This window comes from Varanus komodoensis, unplaced genomic scaffold, assembly GCF_004798865.1.
Source record: "Varanus komodoensis strain SLA01 unplaced genomic scaffold, ASM479886v1 scaffold5, whole genome shotgun sequence".
Taxonomy (NCBI): domain Eukaryota; kingdom Metazoa; phylum Chordata; class Lepidosauria; order Squamata; family Varanidae; genus Varanus; species Varanus komodoensis.
Window position 1 is genome coordinate 9,058,895 of NW_025336087.1, and position 22,171 is coordinate 9,081,065.

The 22,171-nt window shown below is 39.4% G+C and overlaps 1 protein-coding gene across 2 annotated transcripts in view; it reads left to right on the forward strand.

Annotated features, from left to right (window-relative positions):
• Positions 1-22,171, forward strand: part of ERBIN (erbb2 interacting protein) — a 105,255-nt gene that overhangs the window by 24,742 nt on the left and 58,342 nt on the right. For both annotated transcript variants that reach the window (XM_044446796.1, XM_044446797.1), the window contains exons 2-4: positions 6,581-6,637; positions 11,908-12,105; positions 17,993-18,110. In XM_044446796.1, the coding sequence (XP_044302731.1) occupies positions 11,917-12,105; positions 17,993-18,110 (307 nt within the window). In that variant the 5' untranslated portion in view covers positions 6,581-6,637; positions 11,908-11,916. The remainder of the gene's footprint in view (positions 1-6,580; positions 6,638-11,907; positions 12,106-17,992; positions 18,111-22,171) is intronic.

Genomic DNA, 22,171 nt, shown 5'->3' on the forward strand with positions numbered 1-22,171 from the left:
AACCAAAGCTGGTGGAAGGTGCTTCAAGCTACTGAAGTCACCTGAATCCCAAGTGACCAAGATGGCTTGAGGAGTACCCCCAAGCTGTGAACCAGCTCCCTCAAGGGGAGTGCAACCCCATCTAGAACAGATTGAATTCCATCCATTGGTCCGAAGAACCATCTGCTAATAGCATCTCAGTCTTACCTAGGCTAAGTTTCAGTTTGCTAGGTCTCATCCAGTTTATTGTCACAGACAGGTGCATCTACAGCTTCACCTGCTAAAGATGAAAGATATTGATGACAACATGCTCCAAAACTCTGGATGAGTTCACCCAGTGGTTTCATATAGATGTTAAACAACATGGGAAACAAGACTGAGCCCTGGGGAACCCCATACAAGAATCCAAGGGATAGAGCTATATCCTCCAAGTACCACCTTTTGGTGTCTACTGTCCAAGTAGAAGTGGAACCACTGCAATGCAGTGCCAGTCACTCCAAGCTCAGACAGTTCCCCCAGAAGGATGCCATGGTCAATGGTATCGAAAACTGCTAAATTAGGTGCAAATTCCAACCCTACCTCTTCTTTGCTCATCATTCATGTGGCACTTGCTAAGAATCAGGCTTCATGCCTTTCATAAACAATGCCCCTCTCACATGCCAGGAACAGTCTCTAGTTGAGTGGCTGCAACTGGCACTGAAAAAAGCTGGTCATGAGGATTTCATCAGGAAAGCAGCCCCCTGTGAACACCAAGCAGCCTTTTGGGCCATTGCAGCTGATGCAGAAGAAGGATGCTGGTTGTGAAGGTGAAGGTTCATGAACATTCATAGACTTCCTCTTGGTTCAGTTCACTTTGGAAGACTGGACTGAGCACAAGAGGAAGCCCTTGAAGTTTTTTGGGGGTGGGAATTCCAACAGGGTTCATCCCAACACTGTTCAATTCCAGGCCTAAGCTGGGTGTCAGAATTAGAGCTCTGTGTTCTCCTGTGGGCCCAGAGGGCAATAGAATGTCCCCATGTGTTCAGCCTTGTCTTAGCAGGTCACTGCTCCCACATGTTAAACCCTGGAAACTGAAAAGAATCATAGAGTTCATGGAATCAGAGAATACTGTAGTTGGAAGAGTTGAATGAGGCTTAATTTAATTAATGCATCCCAAAGTAGTGTTTGCCTTTTTTGCAGCTACATCACTTTAATTCATATTCAGCTTATGATCTACAATTCCAAGATCCTTCTCACTTGGAGGATTGTTGAGCCAAGTATTCCCTGTCTTGTAACTATGCATTTGGTTTCCTCTTCTTAGATGTGGAACTTAGCTTTTGTCCCTATTAAATTTCATTCTGTTGTTTTCAGGCCAGAGCTCCAACTGAACAAGATCACTTCAAATTTTATTTCTGTTTTCTAGGGCATTAGCTATCCCATCCAGTTTTGTGTCATCTGAAAATCTGGTAATCGTTTCCTCTACTTTGCATCAAATCATTAATCAAGATGTTGAAGCATGCTAGTGCAGTACTGAACCCTGCAGTACCCCACTTACTACGTCTCCCAAGTTTGAGGAGGTGCCATTGATGAGCTCACTTTGAGTCAAATTCTGTAGCCAACTGTGGATCTGCCTGATAGTTGTTGCATCTGGTCCACTTTTAATCATCATATCATGGAACACTTTGTCAAAAGCTTTTCTGAAGTCAAGTTATATTATGTCCACAGCATTTCTGCATTCACCAGTGGGACTACCTAATCAAAAATTGACAACAGATTAGGCTGGCAGGACTTGTTCCTGACAAATCCATGTTGGCTTTTAGGTAGTCACTGCATTGTTTTCAAGGTGTTTGCAGACTGTCTGCTCCAGAATTTTCCCAGAGATTAATGTAAGACTTCCTGTTCTATAGTCCACAAGTTCTCCCCCCCCCCCCACCATAGGATCCTAATGATAGGAACAGCATTAGCCCTGCTGCAGTCACTTGGCACCACTTCTGTCATCTATTGTTATATGAAGGTAACAGGCTGTAGTTCTGAGGGTTCTAGGAGATTTGAAATTGTTCAAAATAATTTTTCCTTGCCCAATTGCCTTTCAATCTCAAATGGCAATCTTCACCTTTGGCAGGGAAATAATGTACCGTCTTTTGGGAGAAGTCTGAGCTAGAGTAGGAGTTGAACATGTCTGCCTTTTCTTTGTCATCTGTTCTTATTTTGCAGTCATTGAATAGGTGGATCACTCTTCTATCTTTTACTGCACACATATCTGAAAAAGGCTTTTCATTGCCTTTAGGATCCCTTGCTCTGCTCTGCTCGGCTCGGCTTTAGCCTTCCCAACATCATCCCTGCAGTTCCATGCTATCTGCCTAACCTCTTCATTTGTAACTTGGCTTGCCTTCCATTTCATGTACATGTCCTTTGTTTTCTGGTCATATATAAGCTTTTTGTGAAGCCACATTGCCCTTTTCTGTTGTCTTCTACCTTTTTTTTGGTTGGAATGTTAGTATTTGTAACCCATCTTGGTCTCCATTTTCATTAGACTTGTTTGCCACAGGACCTTACTTTTTCTTGTTGTGAGTCTAAAATTGGCTCTCCTAAGATCCAGAGTAGTTGTTTGGATACACTTGGTCTTTGCTTTCTTTAAAATCAAGAATTCAAGCATGATATAGTCATTTTTCCCCAGAGTTCCTGTAACTGTCACTTTATCCACTAGGTCATTTCTGTTGGTGAAAATCAAGTCAAAGGTAGCCAATCCTTTTCTTCCTTCCTCCACTTAGGAAACAGGAAGTGATCAGCAATTAAATACTTTAAATACTTAACATATTGTTTTAATTTTCTCTCTTAAACTAACAATTAAGACAACTCTACAGGAAACTAACACAAAATATTGGGAAAAATGGACATTTGCATCTGTAACAGAAAAAAGGCAGATATTTGTATAACTTAAAATTAATTGAAGGTGGAGGAGGTCTCACAGGCTTTTGTTGTGGAAACTGGAACAAGATGCCATTTTCATTTTTATTTGGGGCAAGATATAGAGTGACAAAGATTTAATCCAGGGTCACTGCAGTCAACTTCAGTGGCTAAGGGGAATATGCTCCATGTCTACATGTTGTTTTTTGATGTCTGAGCCAGAGGCTACCAATTAACTGCTCTGCATAAAGGGTTAATTGTGGGCAGCTTTGTTTACTGTTATGTCATGAGAGAAATCTAAGTTCATGCAAGTTCTAAGTTTGTTTCATTTATAGCCCTCCATCAGGAACAGTGCTCAAGTCAGCTAACAGTGAAAGCCAATTGAAAGCATAGCAATAAAAAAAACACCAGATACAGCTTATATGTCAAAGGTCTGCTTAATTTTTTTTTAAAAAAGCCCTTGTGAAAAGACAGCTGCGAGGGAGGAAATTTATCATCTTTTGGCAGGGCATTTCAAAGTTTGAGAATAGCCATCAAGAAAGTCCTCTCCACTGAATATGTCTCTGATGATAGTGGTACTGAGAAAAAGTGTCCACTGCTGATTTTAAAAACTGAACAGGCTTCTATGAGAAAACGCTGTCTTTTAGGTAGCCTCATATAAAGTTTTTCAGATCATAACCAGCATTTTGAATTTTGGCCAGAAACTGACTAGAAGCCAGTGTAGTTGTTTTAAGAAAGTAGTCACATACTCTGTGTAACTGCCCCATGTTAACAGTCTTGCCACAGCATTCTAAAGTTCTGGTTGTCACACCTAGAAAAGGATACTGTAGGCTTGGAAAAAGTACAGAAAAGGGCACCTGAAGGGGTTGGAGCAACTTCCCTATGGGGAAAGGTTACAAGAGTTTAGAAAAAAGAGAAAGTGGATAGACAAACGTTTTTTACTTCCGTAATACTGGAACCTGAAGTCATCCCATGAAGTTAAGTGGTGAGAGATTAAGAAGAAATAAAAGCAAATACATCTTCATGCAATGCATAGTTAAACTGTGGAATTCACTTCCATGATAGTAGTGATGGCCACCAATTTAAAATCTCCCTTTAAAAGGGGATTAGATAAATTCATGGAGGAAAGGCTATATACCATGTCCATTATAGAAGTAGCATGTCTCTGTTTACTAGCTGCTGAGGAACTAGCTGATTTGGTGTTGCTCTTCTTACATTCAAATAAGTCATCTGTGGTTTGTGGTGGTCAGCCCAGGGATAGGTTCAGCACTTTCACCAGGCCAGTGTCAATCATGTAAAATATTCTCTAGCTTTCTCTGTGTTATCTTATCAGAACTTAAAAAGAGCAACATGGTTATCGTTCGTGACACCAGATTGAACTAGGCTGAATTATTTTATCTGTGACATTATCAAGCTGTCTCGTTTTTGATCTCTTAATGGTATTGCAACAAATCCTGTATGTATAATGGCATTAGTTCATTAATCTTACTACTGAGTTGGAATTATTTTTCCTCTTGCTAGCAAAACTGTTAAAATACTTTTAATAGTCAGACCGTAATGAATATTGTATTGAAAATGTGTGTGTGTGTGTGTGTGTGTGTATGTGTATATATATTTGCAGGCTGTACTAAAAAGATAGAGATGACACTGATTGTCATTCTTATAAATTGATTTCAGTCTAGCCTAGTTTTGGAAGTGGCACTGCATTGGATAGCCTGTGGGGTGATCTTGACAAGGAAGGGAGAGTGTGACAGTCAATTCACTTATGGTTTTCTTAGACCTTTGGGTGGTTTTCATAGCCAGTGGGCTATGATAGCCTTCTGGATAGGCTGCCTTTGCCATGGTTCTGCTTCTTCTTCAATGATACTGAAAAATTATGTTCAACCCCTGTAAATTGTGTTCCTGTAGGGTTCCTTTCATTCCTCATGCAGTTAAATATATTTTCTGTTTAAAGAATTTTATATTCTTTTCCATTCCAGGAAATAGTTGCTCCACATGATTTACAAAGTATACTTCAAAACAGGAATAGAAAATGATTAAAATAGCAAAACTTAGTGAAAAAAGACAAAACGATGTATAAATTAAGCAACAAAATACTAAAAGGGAAGTGTGTTCAGTTTCCATAATACAGGTAAAGAGGAAGATGACTTAACCTCTTAGTTGCAAATTCTGTATGTGCTTTACAGATCCTCATCCATCTTCTTTGCTTATTGAAGCAATGCAACTGACAGAGTTCTCATTCTTCCTTGCAGGCTGGTATGATGCAGATTCACATATACAATATTCCTGTGTGCTTTGAGGACTTAACAGAATCATATTCCCCCATCAGAAAATTTCTGCCCATGGAATCCCCTATCGCCCATGCACAGTGAAGAATCATATTGATAATGACTTAATTTATATTGTTAATTTATATCGCTTTATTGAATTCTATTCATTTATGGTTTGTGAGCCGACCCGAGGCTTCTGCGAATGGGGCAACATAGAAGTCCCCTAAATAAATAAATATGTATGTACAGGTTGTATAATTCCTAGTACTTTGTTTTTAAGGATTTCTAGAAAATAAGTGTTGCTCATTTGAAAAAGAATGTTGTCATGGGACCTTTGTTAAACTTGCAGCTTTGTGTGGTAAAATTAGAGTTTGCTAAACTAAAGCTTCCTAATATGCGGTGCAGCCGCCACTCATGACATTTCCATAAAAGGAGCTGATACCTAGAAAAGGTTTATTTAACTGTACAATTATAGTTTATGTTTGCGTGTGAAGCAGTCCAAGAGTGATGGGCTATATTCTCATTGTAATTATGTAAATGAGAAACCAGGATTGTGGTCCTTATTGCAAGTGTATATTGTATGTGGCACAGAAGTTGTTTGTGCAGCAATAGACAAGGACAGTCATGTATATTCTGTTATGAAATATTTAAATATAGAATAGAGATCACATTGGGTGACTTATAAAACTCCCACCTCCTTGATTTTTTTTGGTGTGGGGTGTGTGTGTTTAAATAAAAGCAGACTGCAGCTACCATCTGCTTCGTACAATAGAACTGTGTTTCAGAAGTACAGATAGCTAAAACTTCATAAAGTGACCTTTCAAATATTTTAACTTTTTGCATCCCTTTTGATAAGTGGATCCCTTTAATTGTCCTAATATCTAAGTTTGTGCATTGTTCTCAGGTTAATGTGTAAGACTCATTTCTTAGGGATGGAGGCAGGAATATTTTTATGCATGTTGAAATTATATTTCTGTTGAGAGTGGTGCTGGTGATGATTATGATGCTGATGATGCATCTTTTCCATGTTTGGTGTGATGTGCATTGCAATTTAACTAGAATGATACATAAATAGTTAAAGTATAATAATTTCATAGCTCATTAATATTCTGATTATTTTTGCTTTTAAAATGGACACCTCCAGAGTTTTAGAGAGAGAACATGTGTTATCAAAAAACAGAAGGTGAATTGGAGTTAGATAATTAGATAAATGTCTGTTTTCAGATTTAAACTGAATCAGCCAGGATGTTCAGCTGACTAGTCTAAGTTGTATTGGAAAAGCATCTACAGAATTTTAAAGATTTAAAATTCTTCTAATTTTTTAAATGCAACTTATTGATAGGAATGACTAGGAATCAGGTAGCTTACACACACACACACACACACACACACACACATATATATATATATAATTTTGGCTAAGATTATCATTTTTCCTTTCCTAGAATGTTGGCTTTGAAAGCTCAGGGAAGAACTAGCAGGGAGAAGAACATAACCCAGTGGTAAGTATGACTCTTGAGTTATCTAAAAATGCATATGTCATGCTGGGTTTTGAAGTACTGGAATAGTCACAAGAACTTTTGGTGGAAAATCAGAAGTTATGGATATTTTTTAATAAACGGAATTTTACAGAATTATTCACCCCCTTTGATTTTTCCAATTTGCTGTATTGAAAAATTGAAACTTGGAATTGAAAAGGGTTTAATTGTCATTGTTACCATATGCTATACATTGTGAAGATACTGTAGCATAGAAGTTAAGTAAGCAAAAACAAACTTCCATTTGTTGGTATTATAAGTGTTCACTCTTCTGAGTCAATACTTGGTAGAAGCACCTTTGGCAGCAATTACAGATGCAAGTCTCCTTGGGTCTGTCAGCTTTGCATATCTGGATTGTGTAGTGTTTCTATTTTTGGCTAAAACTGCTCCAGCTCTGCCAGGTTGGATGGGAACTGTTGGTGAACAGCAGCTTTCAAGTCTTGCTACTGATTTTCAGTCAGACTGAGTTCTGAGCCATGACTGGACCACTCTAAGACATTCGGGTTCTTGTCTTCACTGATACTTTGTTTAGGATGGCACCCCGCTGGAAGGTGAATTCCTGTCCCCATCCCAAGTTCCTTGCAGACGGAAACAGGGTTTTTCTACCTAGAATTGTCTTGTACCCTTCCTGCCCTCCTTCCTGACCAGTTTCCCAGTCTGACCCAACGAAGAACATTCCCATAGCATAATGCTGCCACTATTGTACTTCACTATCAGGGGAGGTTTCTTCAAGTCATTGCGCACTGCTGGCTTTGTACCACACCTAGTATTTTATAGCAAGGCCATAAAGTTCAGTTTTAATTTCATCGGAGCTAGAACCTTTTTCTACATGTTTGCTCTGCCTCCCACATGCCTTTTTGCAAACTCCAAATGAACTTTGTTATGGGTTTGTTTCACCAATGGCTGTCTCTTTCCACTAGTTTCGTGGAGCATCTGTGTGATAGTTGTCTCATGGGCATAGTCTCCCATTTTAGCTGTAGATCCCTCCAGCTCCTTCAAAGTTATCATTTGTCTCTTACTGGCTTCTTTGACTAATTCCTTCCTTACCTGGCCATATTCTTTCCATTTTGCAATAATGGATTTAGTAATGGAGTATTCATAGTTTGGGATTTTTTTTACAACCCAACCCTGACTGGTGCTTCTGTACAACTTCATCTTGGAGCTGTTCAATAGCTTCTTGGTCTTCTATCCAACATATGCTATCCAACAAACTCTGGGGTCTTCCAAAAACAAGGGTATGTAATCTGACATCATATGGTACAGGAATTGCATGCAGGTAGTCTCCATTCAACTGCTTACACTGACTTCTGGAGGTAGTGGTTTGCACCAAAACTTATTTATGTATGTCACAGCAGAACAGGGATGAATAGTTTGTTTTTGTCTATTTAACAAGTGCCAATTTGTTTTTGTCTATTTAATGGTTGTGCCACCATATATTTTACACCTTCAGCATGTTGAGTATCTTGTGTGTACCACCTGGCAACAATACCAGTCAAATTCATTTCAGTTCCAGATTGTAGCAGGTAAATATGTGGAAAAGTCAAAGGGGAAGGGAGGCACTGTATATATGCCTACCAAATGTGCTTGTTAGCAATATTTGCTTCTCATTTGAATAAATTCCAGTGTAATTTACTAGAAGAATACAAAAACTACACAGTGGTATCATATTATATTTTTCATCAACATAGCTCATGGCTGAGAGAAAACCAAATTTTACAGATATGTTTCCAACAAACATTCGAAACATACCAGCAGAGAGGCCTGTCATACCACAGAACAGAGATCATTCCACAGGGAAGGCACACTACTGCAAAGAAGACACATCTCCTTGTTGTAACCATGACACGGGCAGCAAGTCCTTCAGTGAAGATCACAGTGGCACAGAAAGTTCGTATAGGAAGAGACCTTCCTTGAGGGGAACTGGTCCTGGGATTGACATTGGCAGACTGATTTGCAGCGCACTCACAATTGTGCAAAGGAGTGCATCAGGATACCCCATGGTGTTGAACATCTGATAAAGGGGATATGGAGCAATGAGTTTTCAGTATCCAACCCTCTGGCAGTTATGCTGAAGGGCCCCTATGCTGTTTAACGTCTGTGTGTATATGTGTATGCACATGCAAGAAGCCATTAGAAGCAGTCGTTAACATAGGTGGAACAAAATGGTCATCCATATGCTGACATTCAGCTATGTTTCTCTGTTACATTTTAACTAGGTGTGTACTAGGATACAATAGTGAGCTAGGTAAGAGGCAATGAACTAAGGTTGGATAATGACCAGCTTAGTAGACAAGTTGCTTCCAGGTCCAAGAGGCAGTTAGACTTTGTGTTCCAGATGAGATCGCACTTCCTCTGAAGAGTTAGCTGAGTGATCTGGGCATATTTTTGGATCTATCTTTGACACTAGAGGCACAAGTAGTCTCAATGACTCAGTGTCTTTTATCAGCTTTGGCTAATAAAAGGCATTCTTGGACAAGGATAGCTTGGCCGCATTTGTTCAAACATTGATAATCTAAAAGTTGGTTTATTACAATTCATTTTGAATGGATGCCCTTAAGCTTGGTCCGGAAGTTCCAGCTCGGAATGACCTATCTGCAGCATACTATACCTGTGCTGTAGAAACTGCACTGGCTGCCTGTTTGCTACTGTGCCAGGTTTAAGGTTTTGTTGGTTGTAATGTTAAGCCCTAAACAACTTGGAATCTAGTTATATTCTCCTTTATAGATCCATTTGATCCTTGAGGCATCTGTTGAGGCCCTTGTGGTAGTGCTGTATATTTTTGAAGTCTGCTCCACTGTTGTTCAGAGTATGGCATTTAGGATAGTGGCACCCGCTATAAATTTTCCCTTAAATTAGACATATGCAACACTTTTTATTTTTAAACAGATTGTAAAGACCTATTTATGCAAGCCTTTGATTTTACATAGATACAATCAATACTATGAATTTGTCCTTATTTTATGCTTTGTGCACACAGCTTTACTTTAAAATCTTCAGATTAAGTGGTTTATGAATACTTGTAAATCCTCCCCCTAAAATTAAGGGAGGACTTTTTCAAGACTGGTTGTATCACTGTCTTGAGGGTAGCAGGGACTGCTCCCTCATTCAGTGATATAGCCACAATTCCCTGGACATACCCAATCATTCTCTAGCTTGAATGCCTCATGATGTGTAGGGGCTTAGTGTGAGGGCCGGGTCGTGGGTGGCAGCAAGGAGGGGCAGAATGCCAGGTCCAGGGCACAAACTCGAGCTGAGTCCAGAGCTCACTGTGGGCCAGAGGCTTGGGGCAAGTCAGTTAGTCCGGGTTGAAGGCACAGATGAAAGCAGTTCAAGTTTGGCACACACAGAGAGAGAGGGAGAGTCAGAGCACAGTCCAGAAACTATCCAGTGGTCTGATGCCAGTAAGACAATAATGTAAGGGCAGTCCCAACATGAGTGGACTGGAGCAAGCAAAAACACACAGGAACAGGGCAAGGGGAGATAGGGTATGCAGGATCAAACACGAGCAAGGCAGGAACAGGCTGGAGCAAGCCAGCAACTAACCAGAGCAAGGCAGGAGCCAGAACACAAGAAGTCACCAAGATCACTTGCATTGCTATGGCAAGGAGAATCAGTGCAGGGAAGCCTTTTATGCTGGTCTTCAGGGTCTCCAGCTGCACTGCATAATTGCTCCACAGGTGCTCCTTGCAAGTGCCAGCAAAGGTGCTCCTCCTTCTGCGAGCACTTGCAGAGTTATTCAGGCTCTGATCCTGACACTGAGAAGTCCTATAATGGCTTGAACTTCTACAAGCATCTTGGAGATGCCATCAAGAAAACTAATTAGGAAATGAGTAAGGGATATAATTAATGTTGCTATATTTTTGTAATTCAAATTTAAACAGTACTTTTAAAAACAAAGTTAAATCCTCAGTACTATAAATCAACACATATCAGAGGAGGAAGATAAGCTGAGCTAGATGCTAAAGACAGGAAGCTAATTTTCACATAGCTCTAGGAATTCCAGCTGAATGTACCTAAATTTAATGCTAGCATCAACTTAGTATTAAATACAACACGATCCTTGCCTGCCACTTCTAAGAAGTCCTCTGCCCAAGTTTCAACACTTGAAAACGTAATTGTTTTCTTGCACAAGATAAATATTTGGCTATCACTTTCACAAACATTGGTATGGCATGATTTTCCATGTCGATGAGAGATTAGAATTGTTAAGAGTAGAGAATCTCAAGGCTGTGGCAACAGATACATTGCTACAAAATGGGGACCACTGGCTCAACCTACTGCAAAGGAAAAAGAACTTGGGGTTGTTGTAGATTAAAAGCACAACATAAACCAACAGTGTTATGCATCTGCAAAAAAGGCAAATGCTGTTTTGGGCTGCATTAACAGAAATATCACTTCCAAAACGAGTGAAGTACTGGTTCTCCTATACTCGGCACTAATCAGACCTCACCTGGAGTACTCTATCCAGTTCTGGGCATCCAAGTTTTAAAAAGATGCAAATAAGCTTGAAAGGGAACAGAGGATGGCAAGAAAGATGATTCAGGGACTGGAGGTAAAGCCCCTTCAGGAAAGATTGAGAGAACTGGGCATGTTCAATCTGAAGAATTGAAGACTGGGGCAGGATATGATAGTACTCTACCAGTACCTGAAAGGCTGTCACAAAGGAGGAGAACAAGATTTCTTCTCATTCATTCCAGAGTGTAGGACATGGAATAACAGACTTAAGCTAAAGGAAACCAGATTTAGACTAGATACCAGGAAGAATTTCCTCACTGCCAGAGCAGTATGACAGTGGAACCTATTACCTAGGGAAGTTGTGTCTCCCTCACTAGAGACATTCAGAAAGCATCTGGCAGTAATCTGAGTGGGATGGTGTAACTTAGTGTCCTGCAATAGCAGGAGGTTGAACCTAATGGCCTTCTGGCCCCTTCCAACTCTTACTATTCTATGATTGTATGATTGTTCATAATGTGTTGCTACCTTCACCTTTTCTTTACAGAAAAAGTACAGCATCTTAAAGAGGCTACTTCATCTGCTCCTGAATAGTTTAACCCTGAAAAATGTATGCATATGATCTGAAATGACTATGTGTATACTGGGAATTTGAGCAGTACATACTCTGTCCCTTAAAAACATTTTACATACTTGATAGAATATATGGCACAATTTTTATGACTTCCTAATTCTCTTGTTGTTTTTAATGACCTTTTAAAAATTTGCTCTTTCCATGACAGTGCCTGAAAATGACAACAAAACGAAACTTGTTTGTGCGGTTGGTGCCATGCCGCTGTTTGCGTGGAGAAGAAGAAACTGTCACAGCACTCGATTATTCTCACTGCAGCCTGGAGCAGGTGCCTAAGGAGATTTTTACTTTTGAAAAGACATTGGAAGAACTCTATTTAGATGCTAATCAAATTGAAGAGCTTCCAAAGGTGTGTAGTATTCCAATATTGTATGTGTGTAAGAGAGCATGAGAAACACCCATATATGTCTGTTTGCAAAGCTACTAGATGGAACTAATAATTCGTTTTTATAATTCCCAGCCTGCATAGCTGAATGAAGGAATGCTATGAGCTGTTGGGCATACATAGGATTGGGCACTGAAATATCCTTGTAATGTTTAATGTTATATCTTAACCTAGGAGTGCTGATGGGTCTTTAAAGGATATCACATCTGCATGTAAGCCATTGTTAATGCTGACTAGGTTTCTTACATTAACATTTTGAAGCAGGCTTGCAAACCATTGGGTAAGAGGTAACCTGGCTGATATTTATCAGGATTGGCATTGGTACTGATATTATGCTTAAGCCATGGTTAAGTTGGTATGGGAAGAGGCTGGGGGATCCCAATCTCTATGCCACCAATTAAATGCCTAGGATAGAGGGTGCCAACAGCTTTTCGCCACCTCACTGAAAAACATATTTGGAGCGAACTATGACAAAAATTGAATCCTTTAAATAAAACAACCGGATTAGCATTACAGTAAACTAGCCACAAGTAGGTTCTTGTGTCATCTGAATGTTCACTGCTTGCCACAGGGTGGCTTATCTTTTGGCAAACTACCTTGACACCCCATTGTTTGTTATAGGGCTGTTTAGTCCATGATGGGTTGTTGTGTCATCCGAATCCATTAAATCAATTTCATAATGAGTCACAGGATAAGGTAGAGAGCTGTTCAGCAAGAGTGAAAATTGTTCAGATGCTCACCCTTGCTGCTGCCAGTAACACCCATCCACTGTTGGCCAAGTGGCACTTCGAAGCAACTGTCATTGGTTTGCCAGTCTTTTAAATAGTACTTTTGGCAGCAGAAAACTGCACAATATGTTCATAATTTTCTTTTTTGTCTGTCTTTCTCAAGTGTACAAATGCATTTTTAAATGTGTAGTCTTACCTGATCAGTTTTCTTGTATATTTTAGCTCTCAGGGGGAGACACAAAATCCAGTGGACAGCTCTGAACAGGCAAAATTGCATATAAGCTAACTTGTGTGCAGTTTCCAGGGTCCAGTTGCCAAATTGGCAAAAGAAAACCACTGAAAAAAGGGTGGTAGTGCAGCAATAGTAGTTGTATTGGAAAAGAGTGGGGAACATTTCCCGCTTAGTGGTATAATCCTTTCCATTTTAAGTGCTGAACTGGCATTTGTCAGTGTCCTCAACTGTGTCAAGGTTCCCCTACGTTTCCAACTAGTCCAGAAGGAGAGAGATTGCTTTGCAGCTCTTTTTCAAAGAACTTGGGGCTACACTTATAGTGGCTGTCTGACAGCTCCAAACAAGCAAACTGATAAGGCAGCAAAATGAGATGGCATGAATGGTGCTCCATAGGAGGGTGGCTGTAAGCAGTGCTTCTGTCCCATTTGTGTTGTCTGGTTCTGCTGTCTGTGAAATTTAAAAAAAAAAAACCTGTTGGGGGCTATTTGTGCAATTTCTTGGAAAGGCTACACAATTTTAATGGCTGGAAAGTAAATAGAAGAAAAATTTCTGCATCTGCAATTATTGCTGAGTTACTGCAGGTTTGAAAATTTGCCCTCCATTGTTAGAAATGTTAGTGAACTACAGTAATCAAAGCAGTAAGTGCTTCAAAAAGGATCTGTGGAAAGTAGTGGCAGCGGGGGAATTAAGAAGTGTCCCTTGAAATCAAGAGGATTACATTAGTAGGTGGGAGATATTGTTCCTTACCTTCTGGTGCACCTATTTACACTTTTTTAACATGTTTCAATTGAACATTTATTTATTCACTTATTTAACAAGTTTTATAATCCATGCACAGCTAATGAACTTTCAGAATGGTTTACAACATAAAAACACAGGAAATATACAATACAATTTAAAACATCAGTATAGGCAGCAGGAGCCATACACAGGGACCCTTCCAACATAATCCATCATTTCCTCATCATCTCCAATAAATAAAAGACATTGACTAAATACAATATTAAGAAATGATAATAAATGTATAAGAATAACTATAATAAAGTATAATAAACAAAAATGATAACACAAGCAAAATAATACTAGTAACAGCTATGGTCATACTATAATCAAAAGAACAACTATCACCATAGTTCAAAAATACCAAAAATACCAGTTGTTCAAAAATAGCAAAAATAGCAAAAAAAGACCAAAAATAACAAATACCTAAATAAAAATGGATAAATCAATAATTAATTATCAACAGTTGAAATATAGGGAAAATAAAAAGATTTTGGTCTGGCCCCAAAAATGTTGGCACCAGGCACAGCTCCCTGAGGAGCTGATTCCAGACTTAAGGTACAACAGCAAAAAAGATCCTCCCCCTCGTAGCTTACCTAATTTCCTGCGGAGTCAGCACCTGGAGAAGGATCTCCATAGCTGACCATAGGGACTGGACAGGCACATATGCATGGAGGCATTCCTTAAGATAACCAGCCCTAAGCCGTTTGGCAATAGAACCCTGGCAACTGTGGGCAAATCAGCCTATAGTCGGTGTCGCCTTGTTAATTTGCATGCATGTTACCTATTCCATTTCAAGGCTTCTCCTAACAGCTGGACATTTAAGGAAATTGACAAAGCAAGACTACACAGATGAGACAGATGATGATGATGATGATGATGATTTCAAAAACAACTGGAGTGGTATAGCAATGAAATAACAAAAACAAACTATGGTGCTGTTTTGGGGCCTGTAAACATACTTATGCATTTTTGAAGTTCTTCAAGAAAATAATCATTGAATGAAAGGGGGTAGCAATTGGGAGACAAGCTAAATCTGTAACAGCAATTCTGGCCCATTTGTGTTGGTTGCATTTATGTGTCTGAGGACAATTCAAGGTGCTGGTTTTATCCTATAAAGCCCTACACAGCTTGGAACCACAATACCTGAAGGAACACTTCCCCTGACCTCAATCTACCTGGGCCTCACAATTTTCATCTAGGCCTTCCTCTGGTTGCCAAATTCCAAGGGAGGCCTGGAAAGAAACCTTCTCAGTGGTGGGCCCCAGTTATGGAATGATCTGCCCACTGAGACCTGCCTAATGCCAGCATTGCCATCTTTTTGGCTTCAGGTTAAAACTGCCTTCTATTCCCAGGCATTTTATGGCATTTAATGGTGCATGGTAGGTTTGTCAGCTGTTTTATTGAGGTCTACTTTTATTGAAATGGTTTTAGGTATTTAATCTGGTTACATTTTTGTATATTGGAGTGTTAAACTGTTTTAAATTACATATTGGAATTCTATGCTGTGTTTTATGGGAATTGTTGCCTCTGGAGATAGGTTGTACTGTGCTAATGCCATAGCAACAAACAGAGGAAGTGTGGTTGTGATGGGGAAAATGTGCAGTTCCCTGCTTCACTGTCTATGTCAGGAGCTTTATTTTGTTTCATGGGAGGACTAGCCCTTCTCCTGGTGATTTACGTGCTATTAGCTGTTCTTGTGCTAGGCATGATATACAGCTACCGTATTTTTCACTCTATAAGATGCACCTGACCGTGTGCCGGCGGTGGTCTTCCGGGCGGTGCGGTGGCAGCAGGTCTTCCCAGGCGGTGGGGGTGAGCAGTCTGTCTCTCCGTGCGGCCGGCGGGTTAAAACCCACGGCTCCTTCTCCTCCGTACCTCTCCCCCTGAGTGGCACAGCTCTCACCTGCGCCGGGGGACGGGTGGGGCAGCGCATGCCGAGCGCGTGCCGGCCAGGTGGTGCCACGTGGTGCAGGTGGGCCGGCAGCGTCCCGCGCATTGGGCATACACACATTCGCTCTATAAGATGCACAGACATTTCCCCTTACTTTTGAGGGGGGGAAAGTGCGTCGTATAGAGCGAAAAATACGGTATTTCATTTCAGTGGCCTTCTTTCTAAATACCATGAAAAACACAACTTCTCCATTCTCTAGGCATTTAGTGTCCGTTTCCCTCAATTTTCTGATAGCAGCTGTACTGCCCTGTCAAAAAATTTTTCTCATATTCAAAACTGGATATTTATAAACTTAGAATACATTTCTAGAATACAAGCCTATGCATATGGAATCTGCTCCCCAGAGAGGTCCACCTGGCGCCGACGTTATATTCTTTCTGGTGCTAGGTAAAGACCTTTTTATTTGATCATTATTTTAGCAATTAATGTTTTAGATATTCTAGGATTTTATTTCCCCCCCTTTTTCCACAGTCACATTTTATAGTGATGTGCTTTATATTCTTTTACTATTTAAGGTTTTTATAGTAGTTTTATATTTATTGTATTTTTATGTATTTTGTAAGCCATCCTGAGCACTTGAAGCATGAATGGGGTATAAATGGATGTAATAAATGAATAAATAAATATAGATTAATTTTTAAAATGTGTGTAGCAATTATAAATGTGATTTAATATTTTGCATATATTTTTTGTTCTCAACCTACTTTTCAAGAGTTTATCCTCTCTTGGCTCAAAGTTTGTTGCATATCTTAAGGTTGGTAGGCTTTCATGTGCATGCAGTTTTGCACGGAATCTAGTACTTAGAGGAGGTATGTGATGTTGGCAAAATTCACTGTGCAGAAGAAGAATTTTTGTGCCCTGAATGTGCACCATCCTCATGGCTTACAGTAATTTCTCCTTAAATACAGTGGTGCCTTGTAACTCAAATTTAATTTGTTTCAGGAGGCCATTCAAACTCTGTATTGTTCAAAATCTGAGTCAATTCTCCCCATTAGAAATAATGGAAAGTGAATTAATCCATTCCCAAACCCTAAACAGTAACCATTTCAATAAATGTGAACAGCAAATGCACATAATTTAAGGTGAAAATAACACATTCGAATGCCAAAATTATTAATTAAAATGTGAAAACAATAAAATACCTAAATATACTGTATAATAACATGAAAATTGCATTTACTGTACCTTAATGAGGATTGGTGATGTCAGCTGGTGGAGAGGAAGAGAAAGGTTACTATTTGGAAGAGAAGTCATCTTCCATAAGCATGTTAAATACATTTTGCTGCTTTTATTGCTTTCTTATTCTAAAGAATGGTGCACACTGCCAGCTTCGGCATCTTAAACATTGTTGCCGAATCTGCCACAGGTGTACCGCTTTCATGTTTTGTGATAAGTTTCTTTTTCACCTCAATCTTAGATACTACAACCTTCCTCTAAGTTTCATTGCTTCCAAACTCTTCCTGGATGCCATGGTTAATATGTAGAGATTATATATTTAAATTAACACACCAAAAATAAATTTTAAAAGCACTGAAAACACACAAGCATTATGCAAGAGATGATGTCACAGCGAGAGACTACTTGGGTGCACAACAGAAGGTGAATTTTCATTGAGTGTACAGTTTGAACACAGAAGCCTTGTTCAAACTTTGGATCAAATTTCTCTTGGATTTAGTGTTCGAACTCTGGAATGTTCATAGTCATTTGAAGTACAAGGCACCACTGTGTACCTTTACTTGTATCTCCTTGCCACCTCATCACTCCTTCTGGGAGAAATTTACAGAGATTCAGATACTAAGTCTAATGCATACATATTTAAAAGTATCACATGTTTAAACTGTATTCATTTTCATAATTTATTTTTTCGGCTCCAGCGCAAAATTAAAAACTGTGCCAAGGTTCTTCTTGTAATAGAAATAATGTTAAAATCTCACATAATTATTGGTAAAACTATACCTTTCACTCTTCAGATTGTTACAAAAATTATAAAAGTTAAAACCTGGCCACTTTTCTCAGCTAGAGCAAATAATGTAACAATTAAATACAGTGTTGTATGAATGTACCAGCAGTTATTTCAAACATTTACAAGTAGCTGTATAAAAGCTGGTTATATTAAAAGATACACTCATCATAACCTTTTTTGTCTTTATTCAATAGCAACTTTTTAATTGTCAGTCTCTGCACAAGCTGAGTTTGCCGGACAATGATCTAACAACGTTGCCTGCATCCATAGCAAATCTCATTAACCTCAGGGAACTGGATGTCAGCAAGAATGGTGAGTTGCTTTTCTTGCTACAGTCTCAAGCAACAAAGTTGCCTCAGTGTACTGTTCTTTGTAAATAGCATTGAACTATAAAGTCCAAAAGTGTGAGTGTGGATGTATATGGCCCTTTCTTCATTTGGTAAATCTTATCTGCTTGGTAGGTTGCATAGACGGTGTTTCCTGGTCCAGGGATCAGTCTCGTTCTTTTCTGTTACTACTTCTGCCTTTGCAGTTGAACATTGCCCCGTTCCAACACAAGAGGATACCAGTTTCTCAGCTGGTGAACAAATCCCTTCTCTGTTGGTGGCAATCAGGAAATGGAATTCTGTAAAAGACTCCATCAGGTGAAGGTACTATCAATACCTGCCTCTGAGAAAGTGGACAGCCCATTATGGCATGGCAGTCACTTGAGGCAGGCGGTCTATATCCAGTCCTCCCCACCCCAGCATAAATTGGGAGCAGGTAGTCTGCCTAGCCCTAAAGCAATTTCATCCACTAGTCAAAGGAGGAGAAAGCCCATGCAAATGGACAAGAAAGAAGCAGGTCCAGGTTCCTTATGGGAAAGGCGGAAATTTTCTTCAGTGGTGGAGAGCAAACTAAAGTAGTAGAATACTTTCAGGGCCATTCAGTACAAAATGTTGAGCTAGCATGTAAAACATCAATTGCAGTCACTTTTTAATTCCACGTAAGTGCTATTCCTAATGTTATCTAGTTGGTTTTAACCTGTTGTTGTTATTTTTAATGTGTTATATTTTATTAGATGCTGCTAGTGTTTATTGCATTGCTTTGGTACCCTTGTTTTTGAAAAATCAGCATAAATATTGGGAACTGTACTGAAAGGCTTTGATTTTTTTTTTTAAATAGCACCATGGCATGGAAATATTTAACATAAACAATAGACTGAAATATATAAGGAAACCTCAGAACATTTATAAGTTTTCTGAACAGGCACTAAGAGCCAACACATTTGGGCTTTCCCAAGTTTGAAGCAGAAGGGATTTCATAATTTTGGGACAGCTGCTGAGAATTGTCTTAGTCTCCCAACTTTCAGCATGTATAAAATAAGAGCATTCTTGGCAGATCAAAAGGATCACCATGGAACACATGCAAGAAACTAACTTGTAAGGTATCTAGTATCTGAATAAAATCCCAGTGCAGGTATTTTTAGTTTTTACAATTTATATACTGGAAAAATACTTGAAAATGTGATGACAGTTTTTGCTCAAACATAAAGATGTTGACTGGGAAAAATTTCTATTTCCAGTAGTGAAGTAATTCATCAGTAATGGAATTGTATTCAGTAAATCTTCTATCTTTCACTAGGGACTCTTCACTTCAAATTTGTTGCTTCAAATGTCTTATGACTGTCAGTCTTTTCCTTTGAATTCCTGGTCAGTGTCTATGATAGCGCACAAGTTCCTATGCATATCTTCCAGTTTATGAAACACTCCAGATTAGAATGTAGTCCTTTACATACAGTTTCCTTTTCTTTATTGGAAGTGTTCAAAGTATCCTTGAATAGTTGCTCATTTGTTCTGAATCTTCAGTACATGTAGGAAAACTGAATTATTGTGCACTATTTCACATGTAAGCAAAAAGGGAAAATCTACACTTGGAGTGTACAGGTTTGAGTTTTGCCAGTTGTTTGCTAGCCTCCAATCTTGGGACAGTCTGACAAGTTACTGACTATCTGTACACACTACTCATTATCCAAGTAGCTCACAACAATTACTTCCTCTATTCTAAACTGCCTTCTTTTTAGTAGAAGCTGACAGAAAATTAAAAGTTTCCTTTAAAAGCTTTCACCATAAGCATAAAGCTGATGGATAGCAATCAATCAATCAATCAATCAATACCAACATAAGAAACTGAATAAGGAGACTATAATTCTCTTTGTGATCCTGGTTATTAGACAGGCACAATTCATACTTTGTTCAGAGATGAATCAGTTAAAACTCTGATTTTCTGTGAAATCAGAATTAGAAATCCATGGTTGTGGATTGTGAGGGGAGGTAGATTATTTGAAATCATGAATGTCATTCTTGTAGCTCTGAGCTATCTTAACACATCTGAATGCTCCCAAGGCATATGGGAAAAAGTGATACTTTTGCAACACTCTTAAGACAAACCCAGAATTACTGCATTAGGGCACATACATTTGAAAGCCTCTGATTCCAGAAGTCCAATAAAAATATGTATAAATAATTACTTATTAGTAAATATGAAGACATATTTGGAACTTGACTTCACTTTTGGTTGTCACTCAGAAGGAAAGAACTGCTGGAGCAGTTCCAGGTTGGTTTGAACCCCTACAGGCTTCTTCATTTTGCTTAGCTGGTATGGTGAAAAGTCATTTGTGTTATTTTCCCCCCTGTTGTTATAAACATATGTGAAAAACTAATCCCTTTGTATCATCTAGTGTAAGCCACTGGGATTGCATGGTATTCATCCCCCTCCTTCTTAAGCTATCTATTTCAGAGATTTTGCTTTCTTTATTGCCATAGATGTTGAACTTTGATATAAAAGCGAGGAAACTGAAGCACTATTCATTAAGTGCTTTCTCAAGGAAATCTAGCTACACACTCAGTATTGATATAACTAAAATTTATCCTTTTGGAAGAGACTGTTCTGTTAACTGTGTAGCTGAAAGTTTCTCTTATCCACTAAATTGCCTTAAATCATCATCATATTACCATTGATAACAAGTGATCAAATTAGTTTAGGAGGGACATATGCTTGCAATGTAATTATCTGTATGGCTTGCAGGCATTTTAAGAAGACAGTTCATGACAGAGACTTGTCCTTTCCTTCCTCACCTTATCCTCACTTCTCTCATGTGCTTGGGATAAGAAAGCTAATTAGAAGGATTTTGATTTTACAGTCATTGACAACCCAACTCTGTTTTCAAAGACACAATAAGTATCCAGTGTTAGGAATTGATGATAAATATTTCTATATTGCCTTTCATGCAAATGCTGTGCAAAATGGAACCTTTGTCTGAGCCTGAATAGTATTATAGGTAGCAGCAGATTTTTAAAAAAGTGGCTTTAAGCCAGAACGTATGTTTGGGATATTGGTTTACAGGGAAGATGGTTTTGTCATGAAGTTGTTGAAACCAGAAGCATTGAAAGCTATTATGAAACAAGGGGAAAGCAGATTACAGTACAATTGGCTTTGCAGAATAAGAAGTTGATTTCATCCATGTAAATATATCAGTATGTCTTAATTTGGGAACTGTGAGGAATCCACTGGATTCCCTAGACCAGGGGTCTCAAACTCGCAGCCCGCGGGCCAATTGCCAGGACAGGTGGGGCACGGGGGAAGGGCCCTGCGGCCTTCAAAGTGCCGGCAGCGCCCGGGCCGGCCTCCGGGAGTGACGCGAGATGAGCGGCCCACCACCACCACTTGATGTGGCCCAGCCGCACCCAGACTCTACTTCCAGCAGCCCCCAGGTAAGTTGAGTTTGAGACACCTGCCCTAGACTCAGCTCCGGGACTTCAGTCCACTTTGTAGCAGCCCAGAGTCTGAGTGGTGAGTGTACCCAGTGTTGGTGGGATGCTAACCAGGAATTGAACCCCATGTGCTGCACACACAGTGCTTCTTTCCCCCATGCATTGCCAGCAGCAGCAAGTGGGGAAGGTAGTAAGACCCTGGAAATGCTGATCTGATGTTCCTGTTCCCACCATTGCTTTTCCACATCCTGCACTCATTCCTGACACGCTGCACAACTGGGGATCTGTGAGCATTCATGGACTTCCTCTTAACTTGGCTTTCTTTGTAGGATACTAGAGCAACAGAATCCGAAAGGGTTTGTTCCAAACCTAATGTTAAGGCTACAGGAATTGGTCATTTGGCAGGTGTCCTTGGAACCATAGTATGACTTGGTAAAGCCCAGTCTGTAAGTTCCAGGATCACTTTTTAAACTTTGATACAGAAGCTGATCTTAGGAATATGTTACATATTTTTGTAAGAATGTGAGCAATTACATGTTTGAGTTCTTTGAGAACTCTAGGATAGAGTCCATCTGGGTCATGTTTTCAGTTTGTCAGTAAGGTTTACTGTTTGTCCCCACC